This window comes from Accipiter gentilis, chromosome 17, assembly GCF_929443795.1.
Source record: "Accipiter gentilis chromosome 17, bAccGen1.1, whole genome shotgun sequence".
NCBI lineage: Eukaryota > Metazoa > Chordata > Aves > Accipitriformes > Accipitridae > Astur > Astur gentilis.
The window spans coordinates 29697918-29718605 of record NC_064896.1 but is presented as its reverse complement, the minus strand read 5'-3'; the positions used below and the strand labels follow the sequence as shown (position 1 = coordinate 29718605).

The window sequence follows — 20688 nt, the reverse complement described above, 5'->3', positions numbered from 1 at the left end:
GTTTTTGCAGGAAGAAGTATGAAGCTTGCAGCTCTGAGTAAGACTACTGGGGCAGAAGGTATGTTAGGGAATAAAATGGAATAAGTTCAAAATAACTGTAATTCTTGTGAAAAGGTGGCTTGTGTTCACTAAAAGCTCGAGGGCTGCTGTGTGCACGTGGAAGGGTAGCACTGCAGTGATGATCTGTGTGCACTGACCCTCAACGGGGCATGGCAGGGAGCTCCTAGTGTCCAGCAGCAAAGGGAGCCTTCTGAAAGGGGCTGTGAAGCCCCTCAGTGAGGGGCACCTGGCTGATTGTTCTTACAAGGGCAAAGGAATTTGGGGGACTAAACTTTTTGGGAGAGAGCAGCTATGCAAATGTGGGACAACAGCTGCCTTGCCAGCACTGGCAAGGGTAGCAGTAATTTTGCTGCCTGTTCAGGGCAGAGGGGGTGTATTGCCCATGGCAGGGGGAATGGACTAGATGATTTTTAAAGGTCCCTTCCAACCTAAATGATTCTGAACAACAGCTAATGACATGCTCTATCCTCCTGAAATATTTAATTTTCATGAAATGTTGCTGTAACCCAGTATGTCTGGGAAACATTTGTTAGTAGGTATTAGGAATTTTCTATGGGCCTCCTTATCTCTCTTGCCTGATTTATTACAGCTGAATGCATTTTTCTTGTTGAAGGCAAATTTCACACACCTGAATAGCATGAGCTGGCCCCCTTATCTCTCTCACCCTGATTTATTACACCTGACTGCATTTTTCTTGTTGAAGTCGAATTTTGTACAGCTGAATATCGTGAGCTGTTGTCATCCTACTGACACAGCTTTCCTGAGTCATAAAAATGTATCTTCTGTGTTGTTCTATAGATTCTATACCAAAATTTTCTTGGGCTGTATATGTTTAAGTTAAGTGGTACATGTGGATTTATAGCAATTCCTTCAAAGTGGATTTTCTACTGATTTTTCAGGCTGTTTTCTCTCGATGATGGGTTTGCTCCAGTCCCTTTCCCCTTGCTTCTCCTATTTCATTCAGCAGCCATCTCCTGCTCCATCTTTTCTTTGCATTTCAAAGAAAAATTCTGTGACTTGATTAGGACTTCAGCACACCTTTCCTCTGCTTTACGTATGTCACTGAGCTATTTATTTTGAGGTCAGAGACTTTTTGGTTTCTGTGCTACAGAGTATTTTAAGATTGAGTTTTGACCTCTTTTGTCTAGCACAATTTCTTAGATATTCAGCTTGTTTTTTAATCCATCCCCTCAGCTGCCGGTCTGTATTCACATTCTTGCTGGCCTTCGTTTTCCTGCTGTTGAATGCTGCAAAGACAGGCAGAGGCAGAGCCTCACTGGGCTGCTGTCTGTGTCCACTCACAGTTCTTCCTCAAATCTTCTGTGCGGAAATCGGTTCATTCCAAACCCTTGTGCTGTCTGTGATCTCTGGTGTGGCCACTGATACAGTTTATCATTGTCAGTGGTGAAAGGATGATGAATTACTACTTCCTGCAAGTCTTTTCCCTATGTTCTTCCTTAATTCTAGTTCTGGAATGTTGGAGGAGAGGATTGACATATACAGGTGGTTCCTCTGGCGCTGAATGAGGTCTTGACGGTTTTTGCCTGATGCTTGTCTAGTCCATATTGTCTTCCCACATTTTAAGTCTGTCTTTGGAGATGCTATGTCCTCCTTTATTGCTTAACTCTACCCTGTTGTAGTGTCTAGAAGTTGGTAGACAAAAATCAGAGCTGTGGTGTCGCTCGGTATTCAAATGTATATTATGCTGAGTTTGATAAAGGATGTTTAAAAGAGTCAGCAGGTTGGTACAGGAAATAGGCACAGAAGGTAACAGTGAGGTGGTAGGCATCAATGTAATAAAAAGCAGTTAGAGCTGCATATCTTAGTCCTATGTCCCCAAAATTAGTTTCCCCTCTTCAGGGAAGGAAACCAATCCTTCTTAATCTCTGTGCAAATGACTGCTGCTCTTTGGTGCTGCTTTTGTTTTCCTCTACTCACCAAAACTTTGTTAATAAATCCAACAGTTAATAGCACTCCTTTGCCATCAGCGGAGGTCTTGGCAGACTCGGTTGTCCATGTCATGCAGCATGTCCATTGCTAAGGACATGCAATGTAGTTATAGAAACAGTCCCAGCAAAGGTAGTGAGTGTGGTGTGGTTGAGATCCTGCTACACCTCGTATCATTTGAATGTAGATTCTAGGAGCAACTAAAGCTGCTCCAGCTAGAAAATGTGGCAAGAGATAATTCAACATGAGTTACACTCCTTCCTGCCTTCCCAACTCTCTTACTCCTCTCCCCTTCATTCCTCAGGACTACAGATCTGTAGTTGTTTTAAAACTGAAGTGTGTCATTCTAGAAACATTCTACCTTCAGCCTAGCACCTTCATCTCCCCATTGCACTTATGCATTGCTTATTCAGGCTGCAGTGTGCCTCCTGGCTGCAGTGTAGACTTACCCTTCATAGAAGACAACAATCTGTGGTATTATTAAAGAAATTCAGTGTTCTTAAGGCTCTCTCTATGCCAAGTCCTCTTCTGTCTCAGCTTTGAATAAGATAAGGCTTGTGTTCATTAAAAACTGAGTCTTGTTGGCTTTTGCCAAAATCAGGTGTAAGCTTTTCTTTTTACCGTGAACAAATAAATAGGTGTGAGTTTCTCTCCAGGTCCTTTTGTTCAAGTGTAGCCAGCTGCCAGAAGGCATGTGCCTTCTGTTCCTAAACTTAGTTCCCTGCTAACAACCACCCATAAAGGCAAATGAGAGCCAGGAAGCCAGAGCTGCAATAATGACATTTTCTTTTTCCTCTGGGTTTTAGCAGAAATACCAAGCTGCACGTTGAGCAGGCTCCTGTGGTGCGGAAATAGAGCTCTGGGCTGCAGAGCTCAGAGGTCTTGTGAAGTCAGTGAATGTGTCCGGCACTAGACAAAGCTTGCAAATTAGTCCTCTCTGAGATTTTTGCCTAAAGAACACAAAGGAGATCAATTACCCGAGAAAAACTGAGTCAAGGGCATGTGGTGCACCCTGGGGCTGGACCTGCCAACAAAGGAGAGCTGTATAGCCCTTGAACATCTAGCCTTTCTCCCAGGACAGTCCAAACACTGTACTCTTCAGGGTCCTATTGTTTATAAGCTTCTCTAATTTTTGACTTCTCTGGTCTGAGGGTCCACTAGAAAACTCATTTACTTACAACCCTGCTAATTACTGCCTTACACCTGTGTTTAGTTCAAAACCCAAGTGCCTGAGAATGTTGAAGATATGGTGTTCCACCTACTGACTGAACAGCATTGCTTGAATTCTGGTGCTACTTGTTGCAATGGGATATTTGTTTGCTCTCCAAGGGCCCCTGAAGGATGTAGCTAAATAAACTTGTATTATTGATTTCCCATATTCAGAGTCAGTGGATAGCATCTAGTGCTTCAGGACAAAGACTTAATTAAGGGAAGATTATTGGCCAAGGATATTACCTCTGTATAGACCTTGAAACACTGGATTGGATTGCCTGGGAGGTGGCTGAGCCTTCACAGTTATTGGAGGCCTCCTGAAGCTCTCTGAACTAATGTGTGTCAGAGCTGATAAATGTCACAGCTGATCCTGCCCTGGGATAAGGGATGGGCTGGATGGCTTCCCACAGTCCCATTGCCCCCGTGCTTTTGATTCGGCAAAGGCAGCTACTCTGCCTTTCCTTCCTGTGCTGTCATTAGGAGGCCATCTGATGTGACACCCTGCAGATGATCAGCTTATTCCATGAGTTGTGCTGTTTGATACTCTACTTAGGTTAGCTTGTGTGACTCTAAAATCATAATTCACTACCATGATGCTGTACACTACCTTGTCTGAACTCTGGCCCTGGTTTTTATTCTTGGTGTCTGCCTCCAGCAGTGTGACTTCTACAGGCAGATTATAGACTTCATAAAGAATTGAAACTTATTGGCTGTGCGGTGCGGTTTTTACTGTCTCCTTGGTTGCATTTGTGAGCTGGGGAGGGGAGAGATGGATGAGGTCTTTCTACCTGCCTCCTAATGTTTAAAGGATGGAACAGGTATGCTTAAATTCATCTCTCTTTCTTGGCTGAAGTCATTGAGCAAATACGTCGCTAGGCTTGAGCCTTCTGTCACAGAGAATGTCTCTGCTCTTGACGGGACAATCTCTCACGCTTTGCTGTCTGCTCTTCTAAAGGAAATATGCCTTATTTCACACTGTTGTTCCAGTCTCCCGTTTGGAGTCTGCAGGGAATCACATTCTGTCCTTCCCTGGCATTTTCCTCTTACACTTCAAAATCTCCTCAGTCTTATGTGGGAAGGTGCTGTCTCCCTTGTTAATCCAATAACAGATGGGGGGAGGTTGGGGATGTTCTTTTAATTCCTTCAGCTTCTGACTTAGCTGTGGTAAGTGAAGTTTGCACAACCCACTGTCTTGCACTGACTTGGAAGGTGATCTGCAGAGATTATAGGGTGGGTGGGGAAGGCAGAAGTGATGCTGAATTTGAGATACAACAGCAAGAAGTCTGGTTTTGCTCAGGATAGAGGCCTTGGACAGAAAGCTCCTGGTAGCTCAGGGTAGTGATGCATCAGCAGCTTCAACCTTGTATCATCAATTTTGGTGAGGTCCATTTTGAGCCATTTTATTATCCTGTGAACCATCCGCACAGTATAAAGAGTATGTCCTACTTGCAGGAGAGCCTTGCACAGTGTATGTTTCCTTGGTGGAAAACTGTTGAGAGTGAAAAATATGTCTGAAAAGAATTTATTGTTTTGTTTTTAATGTTTAGAAACTCCTGTAGGTAGACAATGGTTCAGACTCTGGAGTGGGGAGAACCACTCCATTAGCTTTATAGCAGAGGTGCTCACAACATTTCAGAGGCTCTGCTTTTGTTTGGTGTAATTTGAGGGTTGGGGTGCTGTGGAGTGGAGACGTATATCAGGCAGCTTTCTGGAGGCAGGGAGTTCTCCCAGAAAACATGAATTGTGTTTTGCCTGTTGTTTCCATGGCACATTTCTGAAACTGAGAAAAGGCTGACAAGGGTGGCTTGACAGTGCTCTGGGCATTCACTGAAACAAGAAACTTTGCCATTTGCTTGCATGTTAAGCTCTAGTCCCAGGGGTTCCCAGCGCTCTGAGCTGTAGGCTTCACGCATCAGTTTGTGGAGAGGAAAGTTGTTTCACTAAGTGCAGGACTTCAAGAGGGTAAATGTTGTGGGGTTTTTAATTAAAAAAAAAAAAGTTTCTCTTTGCATGTGAACCTGTGCTGTCTGTGGTTTCTCTTTGCGTGTGAACCTGTTCTGTCTGTGGTTGTGACTCTAAACACAGTCTCTGGGCAGGAATCTAGAGTAAAAAATCAGGACTTCATTGTTCATTTCGCAAGGAGGAAATGTGCATATACGCACCCACACACACTTTGCATCTGAACACAGTTCTGAGGTTTTGGAAATAACCACCACTTTTCAAGCAATAGGGAATTGATGATTAATGGCCATGTAATCTGACTGTGCATCTTTGCCTCTGGTTTTCATGGTCTGAAGAAGCTGAACCTCTCCACCTTTATGCATGGAGAATGAATGTGTACAAGCTGTGCTTCTCCCTCATGCACACAGTTATACATATACATGTATATGTATAGGATTTGCTTACATGTATGTGTGGGAGAGCACACATAGGTTGTCTGAAAATACAACCTATAATGTTTGCAGAATGACAACAGTTTATTCAGAGTTGCACCAGCTTGTGATTGCCCCTGCAAGTACTGGAACAGGATTTTCTTGGGAAGCCTTATCCACAATCTCATGATGCAGCCCTGAAGCTAAAGTGATCCTGGTTTAGTCTGGGTTACTGCTGTTTCAATCTGGGATAGTTTGATTTTTTATTATTTTTTTTTCTTCCTCAGGATGGAGAAGGGTCCTTTTTTCAGTGGTTCATTTGTACATGATTGCTCCAGCCATCTTTGGGGCCAGTCTTTAATGCAGCCAAGCTCTTGGTTAGACCCAACAACTTGTTCATTCTTCAAAGTCAGCTTGACTTGGCTTAAGTTTTGGTCCTTACTGAGTTAACACTAAGACACCATGAAGTTTTAACTGCTTTAAAGATCCAAATAGATTCTTTTATATACAAGGTCAACATGGGTTTTCACTTAGTTAAAATAATGTAGCTTTGGATGTGATAATACTCCCTGATCTCACAGTAGTTTTTCCTTGCAGAAAAAAATCAAAAGCGGCTGTTACTTTTTTATTTTCTCCACTTCCATGTGCTTGGCTTTGGTAGCTGAATAAGGAAGATGTGCTGGACTCATGTTGATAACCCTGTGCAAGGGAGAGTTATTTAACTGAATTAAAATAGCAGTCTGAAACTACTCCTGATTCTGCTGGAGCTGATTCTTAACATCTTACTGTTTTCACACTTCTGCCATCCCGGTTCAGGCTTTGACTGGAAATGGAGCTGTAAAGTCCTAGGGGAGAGGCTGTTCTGATGGTTCCAGGAGCAGAAAGCATGGAAGATGTCAGCAGAAAGTTCAGTCCTGCTATGTTGTACGCCTGTGAAAAGGGGGAAGATTTGTTGGCAATGAGGTTAAGTGGGATTCCTTGTGTCGTGGTTTAACCCCAGCCAGCAACCAAGCGCCACGCAGCCGCTCATTCACTCCCCCCATCCAGTGGGATGGGGGAGAAAAGCAGGAAAAAAAGCAAAACTCCTGGGTTGAGATAAGAATGGTTTAATCGAACAGGAAAGAAGAAACTAATAATGACAATGATAACACTAATAAAATGACAACAGTAGTAATAAAAGGATTGAAATGTACCCATGATGCGCAGGGCAATTGCTCACCACCCGCTGACCGACACCCAGCTAGTCCCCGAGTGGCGCTTCCCTGCCTCTACTTCCCAGTTCCTATATTAGATGGGACATCCCATGGTATGGAATACACTGTTGGCCAGTTTGGGTCAGGTGCCCTGGTTGTGTCCTGTGCCAACTTTTTGTGCCCTGGCTGGGCATGAGAAGCTGGAAAATCCTTGACTATAGTCTAAACACTACTGAGCAACAACTGAAAACATCAGTGTTATCAACATTCTTCACATACTGAACTCAAAACGTAGCACTGTACCAGCTACTAGGAAGACAGTTAACTCTAACCCAGCTGAAACCAGGACACCTTGTTAATGCTGTGTTGTCTTCAGATAGATCTTGTATTACTGGCCATTCTGCTCAGGAAAATATTTCCTTCAGATCCAGTGGTTTAATAATCATTCAGTCTTCTGGATGTACACATTTCCAGCAGAGGTGTCCAAATGGTTTTGGTTATGTAACAGTATTATTCCTCAATTTTCTGCAGACCGTGGTGCATGCCTCATTGTCAGCTGAAAAATACTATGGAGGCCATGTGAGCCTGGAGACCAACTGTAGCTTGTTTACTGGAATCTTAAAACCCACAAATGGTGAACTGCAGAATATAATCAAACCTGACATCTCACCTAGTCGTGTATGCCCTGAGTGCTAACAAGGTGGCATGTGTCAGAACTGGTGTTTATATCTGGGAAGCTGTGCTGCTTTTTGTGAACATGCCTCATTAGATGGAAGCCTCCTGATGCACCTTCACAGTCTGTTCCCACCAGTACACCCGGCCTTGGATTTGTCAGTGTAGTTTATGAATGTGCTACTGCCTTTGGTCACTCATACACCACGAATGCCACAGAATGACCTAGTAAGAGACCTTTCTTGTGCTCTGGTAGCAATTTACATTCCATTTGCTGCTTTTTCCTGTTCCCATGTTTGCTCACGGAAAAAAAAAAAAAAAGTGGCTGGAGTTGCATGCAGTGTTAAATGTTTCCTAGAGAGCTCTTTTCGAAGAATCTGTAGTTATTTTGTGTGTTTGTGTGGTGGTTGTTCCTGGTTGGATAATGTGATGAAATAAAAAAATCATTTTCAAGGTCTAATTTTGACCTCTAGGAAGACAGGAGATAATACAAAATACACTGCACTGATTGCATTCATCAGGGCTAGAAAAGCTATATAAAAAGCACAAATAACAATAAACAAGGTAAAAAGGGCATTTCCTGGTAAGGCAGGAAGATGAATCTCTCGGAGAGTGGCAAAGGAAAGAAGCAATGGCCATGCCATGTTTGCGTATTCATGTGCTCATTAGTTAATGGCACTGGGCTGAGTCAGTAACCTGCCTGTGTACACAGCAGTATTGTGGGCAGCAGTGATGTGTCGAGAGCAAACCTCTCTGCAAAAGTGAAGAAAAATGGATTTCATTCTCTCTTTAGGATACCCACAGGTGATTATCAAAGGACAATGCCTGGATGAGATTTTGCCCCTTTAGCTTCAGACACCTTTAGCTTCATCTACAGTGGAGATCATAGACCTACCTGCAAACCTTCCTGACTTTTCCTTTGCAGCCTCTGATGGAAAATGCATTCTTTCCTGCAGGACTAAACTTGAATAAGTCATTGCTTCACAAGTGCGTTTCACCTCAAGGAGGTGAAGCGTTTGGAATATAGTGTGTAAAGGCCTTTGTAGTGAGGAGGGGAATACTGGAAGGTTGAGGCTGGATATTACCAAAGCAGATTTTTGGTCTAGCGTGTGGAGGACTGAAGTTTGTGGAAGGGCCAGGGAAGACCATGGCCGACAACTATTCGGCTCCATTAGCTGAGTAGGCAGAGTGGTTCTTGTGTAGCAGTCTGAGGCTGCTTTAACTTGGAATCAGCTGGTAGGGGCAGTGTAAAGACAGTTTGTAGCCTTTTTTATTTTTATTGTTCTTTCATCCCTGATTCTGAATAGTGCTGCACCAGGGTGTAGTCTGCAATGGGAGCCTCTGTCTCATGAATGGGATTCATTGGGGTGCTTTGCCTTTCAAAGTCAGTGCATTGGGGCTTACATATATGTAAGCCTGACTTTCAGTGACTGTGAAAAGCAGAAGCAATGAGGATGTGAGTGTGGCAGAAGTATTACAGTACTACTAAGGTCTTAGGTTGGGGAATCTGCTGTGGCAGGCAGCAAATGCACCCACAGAAAGAGACAGCTTACGGTTGAAATAAGTTGGGCTGGTAGAATAGGTAGAAAAAGTTGACAAGGTCAAGAGCAAAATGGGGCTTCCTGCCCCAGTATCCTGATTTCCAGTTCACTGTTTTATACTGTAGGGAAATGCAGTGGGGCAATTGGATGCATTTACCTCCAGATTTGGTAGAAGTTGCTTACCTGTTCTTGCTGCTCCATTACTGCAAGGTAACATCAGATGGGCACGTTCTGTCCGGTGTGCTGCTGCTCTTCACCCTCCTTCCTCTTCTGTTAATGATCCATCTTGGAAAGTTTCATTCTTTTGCTAGCAGTTAGGAATTGTGTGGTTCAGTCATGCCTGTGCAGCAATTACTTTTGTACTGCAGTAATGTATAGGATGTTTAAATAGTGTGTGAGCCTGCTTGCGTCACTCAGCTGTGCAGTTTGGAAATACTCAGAAAGCCATCAGAGTGGTGTAAGCGTAACATACTCCTGCTGCATATTCCTGCCCAGTGAACAGTTAATTATGGACCTAGCCATGTCTTGGTGGTTGATCAGATGTTATTTTGGTGTGGTGGGGGGTTTTTTTGTTTGTTTTTTGTTTGTTTGGGGTTTTGGGGTGTTTTTTTTTACACAAGACCTCACTGCTTTTATGGTATTGTGGCATCTGTGGCCACTTTTCTTTCTGTGCTGTAGTCAACTGCCCTCTGACTTTTGCAGATCAAGTAGAAGAGTCATGCTGTCCACTGAGAGCTGTCATGAATTCTTGGCTTTGTGGTTTGGGCTCAAAGTAGGACACAAAATATGCCCCAGCACACACACTCAGCAGTTCTCCAGGGGTGGTGAGAAAATATTGGCCTTTGTGCTCCTGATGGTGTCATTAATCCTTTCAGGATTCCCAGGGCTCAGAGGGCAGAATAGAAAAAGGACCAGTAGGATGAACTTAGTTTTGCTTAGCTGTGAATTTGTAACGGGTGTTTGAATGCAATGCTAAGTCTGTGCGTGCAATATCATAGCTGTTCACTAGAGGACAGTATTACACACTGCAAAGTGTAATTATGATGGAACAATGCTGGAAGAGATTTCTTGCCGATTTTGTGTGTGCTAGGAATAGGTTGGGATTGAGGTTACAAAATAATTTGCTAGAACTCGGGAGCCATCCCGTCAAGGTGGTTTAATAGATGGGATGGCTTAAATCACTGTCTGCAGACCCTGTCTTGTAAAATCTCTGAAGGGTAATGCTGACTACCTTGCTTCTGAATCCACTTTGTAGGAGGTAGAGGCTGCAGAATAAGTAGGACAGGGAGATAAGGAAGAGTCTCCAGGAAAAAAAAATAATTTTTGTGTATCAAAACTCCTGTAGTGGGTGGTGGGCTGCACAGTGGTGAAGGTAAGGGATGAAAGCAAAGGAGGCACGGGGCCCTGAACTGAGGGGATATAGGATGAGTATACACTGGGTGATGGGCCTTGCAGGAGAAAGAAAATAAAGGGTGATTAGAATAAATACTGCTCAAAGTGCTGCTGCTTCTGCCTGCTCTGATATCAGAGCTTTCAGCAGAGGGCAGGACTGTTGCTTTATTCTATTGCTGTGCCATCAGCCATCTCTTCATGCAAGGGACAGATGCTCCCACATAGAGCAAGGAGTGTGAAATGAAAGATAAGGAGGCTGGGTTATGCAAAAGGAAGTGAGCTTCAGCTTTTGTGACCATCTTTATGCAAGCGGGGATCTTGGCAGTAGATGTTGTGCAGCGCCATGCAGCCTCACAGGACAGCCGCTGGCTTGGTTGCTGCTCTTCATGTTGTGGGTTGTTTTTTTAAATTTATAGTTCTATCCCTTAGGGAAAGCTGACCTTCAGTGACAAGCGAGTAAAGCTGTGGCAGGATTCTTGCTTACTTTAGGTTTGTTGATGAGACAGAGAAAGCTGTTGAATATCCAGGTCTGAGAGAACGCAGGACAGAAGCCTTCTGTGAGGCCCTGGTTCTGGCAGGAAGCAGACATCGTTCATGAACTGATGATAATGGTGGTAAATACCAGATAGGGCACTGGAACCAGTAGCTGTGACTGTCTGATCTTACCTGCAGTCCCTCTGTTCTTGGCAAAGGTGGCAAAGCTCACCCACCTTTCACTTCTTCACAGCTGTGACCTCCAAAGCCTTCTTTTAGTGCTTTCTGTGTTGCAGAGGAGGGGAGGGCTGCAGCATTTCTGAGCAAGATCGATGCTCTTTATCCTTTTCACAGCTGCTCCCTAAGTTAAGCAGGCCTGAAACTGCTCTGGCCTTGCAGAAGGGATCAGGTGAAGGTAGAGAAAACTTTCACTCCTCACTGCAGCCTCCTGTGCTCCTGTGGGCTTTCTCTATGTACCTAGGCCTCAGGGTGTGTTCCTAAGCTGCTTACAAGAAAAGCGCAAAGAACAAATCCTGCCCAGCAGTGCCTGGCATTTCACTGGCATTTATGCCAAGTCCCAGGCTGCTGGTGACGTCCCTGAGCACTTTCAGCTCAGCCTTTGAGATCTGGGCAGGCACTGTCATCTGCTGCTTTGCTGCTTGGGAGGAACAGTGTTCTCTGGCTGGGGGTTGTCCTGGTGATGCTCTCTTGGCTGGGCCTGGAGTACCCCAGTGTTCTGTGAGCTCGCTGCCTGAGAAGCACGTGTCACTTTGACACACGTGCAAAGGAAGCTTAATAATACCATGAGTATGGCTTGGTTATGAGACCGGAGGTGATGGATTCCTGTGTCCCTAGTCTCAGCATTGATACAAGCAACCACAGCTTATGGGGTAAGCCACCTCAGTTTGCTGCCCTAACAAAATAGAGCTAACAGCCTTAGCAATTGTACAGCCAATTCTTGGAAAGTATGGTGCCTTGCAAAACAGGTTAGTAAATGCAGAAAACTCGACAGTAGCTGGAAATGTAGAATCTCTCTTATTCCCAGTTTGTCAGGCAGATAAACCTATGAAAGAAATGTTCAAAGGATGTTAGGTTTGTTCAGGGTTCTCTGTTTCTGCAGCAGGCATCTCTCTGATAATTGCTGCCATCTTTGGTTTTTTTACAGCTAGAGCACTTGCTACAGGTCCAGTTAATCTCTCCTGTCTTACACCACTAATGTTTGAGAATGCCCTTAGGATTCCTTCAGTCAGCCTTACCTTGGCTGTCCAATCTGCTTTAAAGTGCTGGCCTTATCAAACTGGGTAAGTCAGGAGTGGGAAAGAAGCAACAAAACCATGTAGCTGGCTCCCTTTGCACAGTGGGAGTTTCTTTGTCTACCCCTCTTGGAGAATCTGCACTACTTTTGACAGTGTCTTGTCCCTGTTGAGCAATGGGAAGTGCTACACCTTGATTTTCATAGGAGACAACAAGGGTGAAATCCCACTGTGTGGCTGGGAATCCTGTAATAGCAAGTGTAGCACAGCTGTCTCCACTTCTAATTAGTTGTGGGGCTCTGCCTTTTTGACTAAAATTAACCTTGCCTATGTCAGTCCTTCTCACAAGCCACTCTCCTCCTGGTTAGCCAGTGCACATCTGCCACCAGAGCTCCTTTTCTTCTCTGCTGTCCATGTGCAAATCCTTCATTCCAAGGTCAGGAGCATGGACTCGTTTTGCCCTGTTTGCCATTAACCTTCTGTTCTGCTTTCTGTCACTTCCCTGCAGCTTCTTCATTATAATCCCCACCTTACACGTATCTCCCATTTTGTGTTCCCACAGTATCTGCAGTAGACCCAAATGAATCTGGAGAATACTGCAGTTCCTAGGGACTCTTGTGAATGTTTTATTTCATCTGTTTGTGAAATTTCCATCTGCTCTGCTGGTCTGTCTCACTTTTCAGGTTGACATTTAGAAGAACCCCTAAGAGAAAGGAAAAAAGTTAAAGGCTGGACAGTGCAGCAAGTGGCCCCAGAAATGGAGTCTCTACAGAGCAAAGTAGTAAGTTTATTTTACGTGATATTTGGCCCGTTGCATGAAGGGGGCAGTCTGCTTGTAGCCAAAGCCCAAGCTGTTCTGTAACCACATCTGCTGAAATAGTTTGAGTGTCGGCTGGCAATGCCTGCACTTCGTCAAAGAGAACATTTAAGGAAGTTCAGTTGCGGAAGTGCTACAAACCGAGCGCTTCACAAGTACAACTCCGAGGAGTAGGTCCCTCCTGGAGAGACAGTGTGCGTGCATGACTGTTCAGGCGGGCATCTCAACCCATTGCAAGCTTTCCTCTAGGTGACCTTGGGCTGAGCTCTGTGTGCTTGCTTGGAGAGCTGTTGATTTACAATGCAGATTCACCGGTCCTTGCCTGCCTGCCCCTGCCCCTCCTAAATTTGGCTGGGATATAATAGGCTGTTCGCTTTCTGATGCCAACAGTGGCAATGGCAGAGAGCCCTGCCATGTGAGAGGCAGAGATAGAGGAGAGGGGGCCAAGGAGGAGCAAATTGTGCAGCTGCTGTTGCTTCTGGTGGCTGAGGAGCGCATCTGCGGGACAGAATGTCAATGCTTAACCCTGTCCTGCAGCCCCCAGAGGTGAAGGAGTATCTATCCAAGGGTGAGCGCTTCATCAAATGGGATGATGTGAGTACTGGAGTTTTTGCTTTGCTAGATTGTATGCATGGTGGCAGGGCAGATACTGTGTTTTGGTCACAGTTTGTGGGGAGCCTGGGAGCGTGTATTCAGTGGGTGTGATGGGACGCTGTGTGTTGTACCTGAGAGCAGTGATGTCTGGATAGGGAGAGTGAACTGAGAGGAACAGGAGAGCTGAGGGCTAAAGACAAAGGGCCTACGTGTTAGGCGCTGGTGGTGTGGCTTCTGCATCTCTTGTTATTGTGGAGGGTGGAAGTAAATGGACTGCCGCTGGGACTGTGTGCACAGCTTCTCTTGTGTAGGACCCCAGGGTCCTGTCTGTGTGTGTGAACCAGCCCTCAGGAAGGTGGTCACTGCTGGGTGTCTCCTTGGAGCAAGAGGCATACACTGCATTTGGACTTGTCCAGAGGAGCATGAGGGGTAGGATTTACTCCAAAGCTGAGCAGACTCTCTGTGCTTTGCAGATAGAGAGGAAATCAGGCTCCAAGTTGCTTCCTCTTATGGCTCTGTTGCTGGAGTGGATCAGAGGGTGAGCCATGTCCTCCCACGCCTGCCTGGCTTATGGGTCTGTGAGCTACCAAATGTGCAGTGGCCGAGCAGCAAGGGACCTGTGCTTTAACAGTGCTGGAGTCCAGGAGGGTGCTGCAAAAAGCTGCTTCCCTCTCCAACTCATTGTCCTCTTGTATCTTCAAAACACCTGGTTTGCAGTCTTTGTTTGCCTTTCATTGTGAGGGGGGGAAAGTGTGACACAGCAGAAGAGAAGTTAATTTGAATGTAATAGTCCCTCTCCTCGCTTTCTAAGAAGGCAAAAGAGTATTTACCCAATATCCACATACCTGAGCAAGAAGACAGCAGCTGCCCATCCATTTTGTCTGGAATATGAATTGTCTGCTATTGAATGTTGATAAAACAGGGGGCAGGCAAGGTTACGATTATTCACCAAGATCTGAGGGAAACATTTGATGTGGTATTGCAAATGAGACGCATTAGAAGGGGCCTCCAGCAGCAATGCAGGAGGGATTAGTGCTTGCTTTTGTGGGTGTAAAGCTGGAATAGAGTTTTAAGTCCCAAGGCAGTGTGTGCAGGGGAGGTAGATCACTTGTGTGCAGTGGAAGCAGGGGTGGTCCAGCAGCACTGAGAAATGAGAAAGCAATGTACTGCACAGCTGACAGAAAGGATGGATGCTGAGGAATACAGGTTGGAATATCACTGGGCAGTTATTCAACTACCTGTACATAAACAGAATAACACCAGGGTACAGTGGAATGTGTAGCCTTCCCTTTCTTTCCAATGGGGCCACTGCCTGCAGAATGCACTTGTGGCTTCTTTGAATTTGAAAAGGGATTTGGTTTCTGAGAATAACAGTAGACAAACTTGTCTAAAATTGCTGCTGACTTTCTATGCTCAGTCCTTGGGCACCACTCTCCCAAAAACTCGAAGCTGTTAAGTTCTTCACTGGGAATTCCTGGGATAGTTAGGCTCCCTTGAAACCCAAGGTGAGTCAGGGTGGGCTTCCAAGACCTACCAAGTGTTTATTTCCTGCTGCAACCATAGGAGTTGAGGAGCTCCAAGTCCTGTGTGTTTTTTTCCCTAAGGTTTACAGATCTGTAAACATTTCTAAAAGGTTGCCTCTAATTACTGAGTAGTTTACAGACTTGACTCCAACTTCTGGTCACATTTCTGCATCTCATTGCGCTTTGCCACTCCAGTTAAAGCAGGCTGCAAAGGATGATGGCAAGAGCTCCAGGCTCCAGGATTGCTGTTCTTTAGGGGTGTTGGGCCTGTGGTTTTTTGTTTCACTCTTTGAATTGACCTGGCCATGCTGTTGGTAACAGTTTTGAATTCCTTCCACAATATCTGAGGCAAAGGAATGAAGGTGGATCAGATTGGCTCCTTACATTGCTCTGTACAGTTTTGGGACTGGACTGGAATCTTCACTGTATCCAACAGTTTCTTGAGAAAAGTAAAACCACACTTTTTCTATAGTGCCTTCACCTTGTCCAGCATTTGTAATGTATTCTTTGGAGGAGAGTGCAGTAGGATCTCTGACGGGCAGTACCGTTCTGACCTGTCCCACTGAGTTAGTTGTAACATCTTGGGGTAAGCAGCAACTCTGCTGTGCTTTGTTTAGCATCCAGCAGGCTGGGGTTGCCAAGCAGGTTAAGTCTTAATACATGGATGAGAGTTTATTTCCAGAACCAGCTTGGGAACCCTTTCAAAACTTCAGATAGGGCACAATGTAGTAGCTGACCTCTTAAGCAGAGCAGATGCATGTGGATTTGGCCCTATGCTGACTCTTAGCTCTCAAAGTAGAAGCAAAAATGTTACTATCCCTTAAAGATCATGGACTACAGGATTCTACCAGATGATGCTTGCTTTCTGCCCTAGAGTTGAGCTCCACAGTGTGAGCAGCAGCCAGTTTGGCTGCCAGACCATCTTCTGTAGAATTCACCATTTCCTTTGTTGCCAGGAGCCACCCTGTAGGAGAGTCTACCTGCCCCCCATAGCTGTCCATGTCCCTGTTCAGGAGGCCAGCCTCAACTTGCTTTTGAGAAAGTTGCTTTGTAGGAGATAACGTTAATCTAGAAACATGGCACAATACTCAGTAGTAGTACTACAGTGCCTGTTCTGCTCTTTGTGGCTTGTGGCCATGTGTTCAGGGAGCTAACCAAGAGCTCTTGGCAACATGGGCATGAGAAAGAGAGTAAGGAGTGAAAGGAGAGCATACGATGCACTGTGGCATGGGCAGTTTACTGTAATGAAGAATACTGAATCTGGAAATGGAGGTCCCTGGAAATAAAGATACACTCTGGAGTGAAGTATGAGTTCAATAACAACTGAAGAACCCAAGGCCAAGTGACAAAAACAACTTCCAAATGCCATTACTGGTTTCATCTCAGTGGCTGCATGTTTCAGCTTCCTGAATTGAATTTCAGGCCCTCCTAGAAATGGCTGATAGGCCTTAAGATCCTATCTTCTGTGGCACTGGAGGACAAGTGCAGTAAGGAGTCATCTAGACTGAATGAACAAATGGGCTGGGACCCAAGCAGAGGCTCCAAGCATCCTTCGTCTCTGTCTCCAAAGAGCTCACTTTAATTCATCTCTTAGCACAGGCTTGCACGTGAGATGGGAATGGATGTTGTCCTGAAAATGTCTGTGAAGTTGCCTTTAACTGAAAATGCAGAAGCAGTGTAATTATTCAGAGGCAAAGTACACAATCTCACAGCAGCCTGTGTCTCCTCTGCAGTTATATGTCTTGGTCTGATCTGGAGGGCCTCCCTGTTGTATTGGGTTCAGGATCAGCCCCGAATAGTTTCATCTAATTTTGTGCCTTTAGTGTGGACATTTACATAGCTGCTGCTTTTTAGTCTGTGTAGAGCTAGTCCATGGAGTTTAGGAATCACCACCTAAAGCAGACTCATCTGTTCTGTTAGGTGGACCCCTCCTTGAACTCTTCCTGACTAGGCCCATTCTCTGTAAAGAGAGCCCAGATAACTAGCATGAGCACCTAGATGGTAGATGTCATGGATGAATGCTACCTTTACTGGGGCTAGGCTACTTCTGGAGCTCATAGAAGACAGTAGGTGCCTTGGAGGGAAGGCAGTTCAAGTGAAACAATGAATTGCATCTATGGGTACTTTATTCTCTTAATTCATTGCATAGAAAGCTCCAAGAGAGTTGTTCTAGCTAAATGCATAATGCATAGTGGTGAGATTCAGGCTTCAGCAGAGATCAGCTTCCATAGCCTCACACTGTTACTCTGGAGATGTACTAAAATCATCTGGTTCATTTCCATAAATAACAGAGGATGATTCACCCGACTGGGTCTATATTTGAACTGGGAACCTTATGTCCCATGATGGGTTCTCCAAATCATGTAAGGTGCTAGCCGCCTTCTGTTTTTTTTGGTCAGGAAACAGCAAGTGCTTCTCCTGTGATTCTTCGAGTGGATCCAAAGGGATTTTACTTATACTGGACATATCAGAATAAGGTAAGTGCTAAGGCTTCACAGCTTGGTCTCCAAATAGCCAGTTCAAGTTTGTGCAAGATTAAACACACTGCACTCAGGAGCAAACTACCACACTCATTCCATTTAGCAGGAAACCCTCCCACAAAGCACCTTGAGAGTCTTGTGTTTATTCAATGGCAGATTTGTCTGTCTTCAGAGTTCTAGGAAAGAGCAGGAAATTAAGCTGCAAACATGCCAGAGAGATGAGCATGGCCTTTTTGTGCTTGCCATGCTGGCATCTTATACCTGAAAAGTTCATTAGATGTGCTTCAGAGGACTTCACAGAGAACAGTAGTATTGGTATCCCTGTTACCCAGCATGCTAAAGGATTCTCCCAACCACTACAGTGGTGCAGTTGGAAAGAAAATGGGTAGATGCATGCAATTAAATGTATGCAGCTTAAGCTGACGTGTACCTCGTGCAGCCTGTGTTGTAATTAACTGACTTGTTGGGGTTAATTAAAAAAAAAGTAGTGACCGTAGCCATGCAGAGACTACATCAAGTCTGGAGAGTGAGTTGTGCTCCTCTCAGGCCAGGGTGGTGTGTGCACACTGCCGGAGGTAAACCACAACACGCTGGCTGGTGGAGGAGAGTGAGAGGCAACAAATTTAGGAAAGAGAATTCAGTTCCTCGCTGATGAGTAGCAACAAGGAGTGGAGAGATCTGGCTGACTGGAGGTGGAAGGCTGGGCTTACTTCTGCTTTCCAGAGCAGAGCTGTGGTTCAGCTCTACTTCCTCCTTGTGACCTACATGCTGAAGAGGCATGGTAGATAGAGACAGAGACAATAGTCCTGCACAGCGCCCTGGCCAAGAGACCTGATGTGTTTTGGTGAGCTCTGCCTTCTCAGAAGATTGTGCACCAGTGCCAGCTGAGCCAAGGCACTGCCACACAGCTGTATCTTCTGAGAACAGTGTCATGAGGCTGGGGACTGTCACATCTCCCTAAAAGATGTGGTCTCCTTTCAGCCATCTCCATCACTCTCATCCACCTTTCCAGGTCTGCTCCTGGCGGTAGAATTTTTGTTGTAAGGGTTCCAGCAGATGGCAGGAAGAAGTGGTAGCACTGAAGGAGGTGCACAAAATGGGGCAAGGGCAGCTGCTGTCACCCATCAAAACTGAGATATTTCACTCGGTTAGTGGTATGAGGGATTTAATTATCTGGGAAAGGGGCAGGGGTAAGGAAGCATAGCTGACATGAGGAAACCCAGACTGGAGGGGGTCTCATGTTCCTGGAAAATGCCATTGACTAGCTCCTAAAATAAACTGTAAACAAATTTTGAGAGCCACAGTGGAGCAACAGCCTGTTTTACATCCTTGGGGAAGCTCTCTTCTGGCATCTTTCCTATTCTCTGAGGGAATATGCAGACAGTGTGAGCTAGCAAGGGTGGTGAGCAAATGCTGGCTGTCAAAGGGAGCTGGGGTAGGCTTGTGAAGGTCCCATGGAGGCTGACATGAGCACAGCAACCAGGGACAAGAGACGGGCTGATACAGAGCATGGTGTGGTATGGTCAATAGTTTGTTGAATTTATGTGGCTTATTAATCTTTGGCTGACTCTTCTTGAGATCTGCTTGTCATGAACAGCAAGGAAGAAAAACTGTACTGCTTTTGCACTAGGGATTCAGAAAGGAGTGGGATTAGGAGTAAAATTTCCATCCCACTTGACAATAAAATGGGGATACAGCCAGAAGACATGTTATCCACATTGTTCCTTATTGTGATCTTGGAAAATAATATTATCCGCTGCAACAAGTATAATTTGTTCTCCAGATCCATGGTGAGCAGACAAATTAGTAACAGAGGAAGGAAATTCAGGTTGGATATTAAAAGAACAAACAAAATAAACATGACAACCAGCCAGTAGTGAGGATGTGGAGTGGACTGCCTAGGGAGGGTTGTGGAAGGTCCTTCATGAGAATTGCTTCAGAACAGCTTAGGGGAAGGTCTGCTGGGAGTGACCTGGGGAGAAGTGGTCTTGCCTGCCTTCCAGCTCAGCTACTCAGTGTTGAATGCATGGAGGCAAAAGACAGGCTGAGAACATGAGTGACAGGAGACTGGGTTGTATTAACACGTGGACTGTAACTGGGGTAGAGTTTCCCCATATAAACCTGTATGCATGTCATACACTCCCTCTCATGGTAATCCACACCGAGCCTCTGGCCTCACCATGAAGAGGATGGTGCTGCAGACCACCACTGCCTCCACACTTGCCAGCCTGCCAGCTTTGCCTATCAGCAGCTGATATTTCCCTGCCTGTGTTGTTCCTGGTGGGAATGCTCTTCCCCAGTAAAGGGTGCTGGCCGAGACCTGCTTTGCAGCTTCTGGGGGCCTCTGTAATGTATTTCTTTCCTTCCTCCTTTGTCTTTCTTCATCTTCCTTGTCCTTATTTTGTTGTAGGAAATGGAAATTTTGGATATAACCAGCATCAGAGATACCCGAGTGGGGCGATATGCAAAAATCCCCAAGGTGAGTGCATAGCTTCATTTCTGCCAGTTGTTCATATGGCAAAGGCGAGGCTGCCTAGGGCTTTGGCATAAGCTGAGGCAGTTTATCCTGGCTTTCTGTTACAAGAAGGTGGAGAAGACCTTGTCTCCTTACATCACAACTATGTAAATATAGAAAAGCCATCTTTACTCTTGTCTCTGAACTCCCCGGGGTCCTCTGTGCATCCAAAAGAAAGGCATTTCCAGGCTATGGTATATGAGCTTGTTGGAGAGAATATGCCAGAAAGCTAGGAAAACAGCAATTCCCCTTCCAAGTGCTTTTCAAAAGAGCTGTTTTCTGTTGTGCACAGCAACTATGTTCTCTCCCCTGCCATGCATCTAGCTACACTGGGAAGTCCTGCAGGAGACTTGTGATGCTTCTGTATTGAGTCACCAGAGCTGCTTGCTTGTGCAAAGATGCACAGGCTGGGTCAAGGCAGCTACAAACCTGTAGTTACAGTGAGATTCCAATGCAGTGTGTGGTGAGGGTTTTTTTCCCTTTAAAGGGAAGAAAATGTAGTTTCAGAAAAACCAGTGGTTTGGGTTTTTTTTTCCCCCAAATAATTTTAAATTGTCTGCTTGCAGGGTGGCAGACTAAGGGAGGCACATGATTATGGCTTTGTTCTTGGTTTCAGTTATAATTTAAGCTTCCTGTAGCAAAG

At 45.2% G+C, this 20688-nt stretch overlaps 1 protein-coding gene across 6 annotated transcripts in view; it reads left to right on the top strand.

Moving 5' to 3' along the window:
• The window catches only part of PLCB2 (phospholipase C beta 2), a 63554-nt gene that overhangs the window by 105 nt on the left and 42761 nt on the right, over window positions 1-20688 (top strand). Inside the window, exons 1-3 of one of the 6 annotated variants that reach the window (XM_049821028.1) lie at window positions 12835-12897; window positions 17450-17527; window positions 19941-20009. In XM_049821028.1, coding sequence (XP_049676985.1) covers window positions 12874-12897; window positions 17450-17527; window positions 19941-20009 — 171 coding nt within the window. In that variant the 5' untranslated portion in view covers window positions 12835-12873. Of the gene's footprint in view, window positions 1-12834; window positions 12898-13004; window positions 13528-17449; window positions 17528-19940; window positions 20010-20688 lie in introns of those variants that run through there. The other 5 variants (XM_049821031.1, XR_007508567.1, XM_049821030.1 and 2 more) reach the window with 5 other exon arrangements.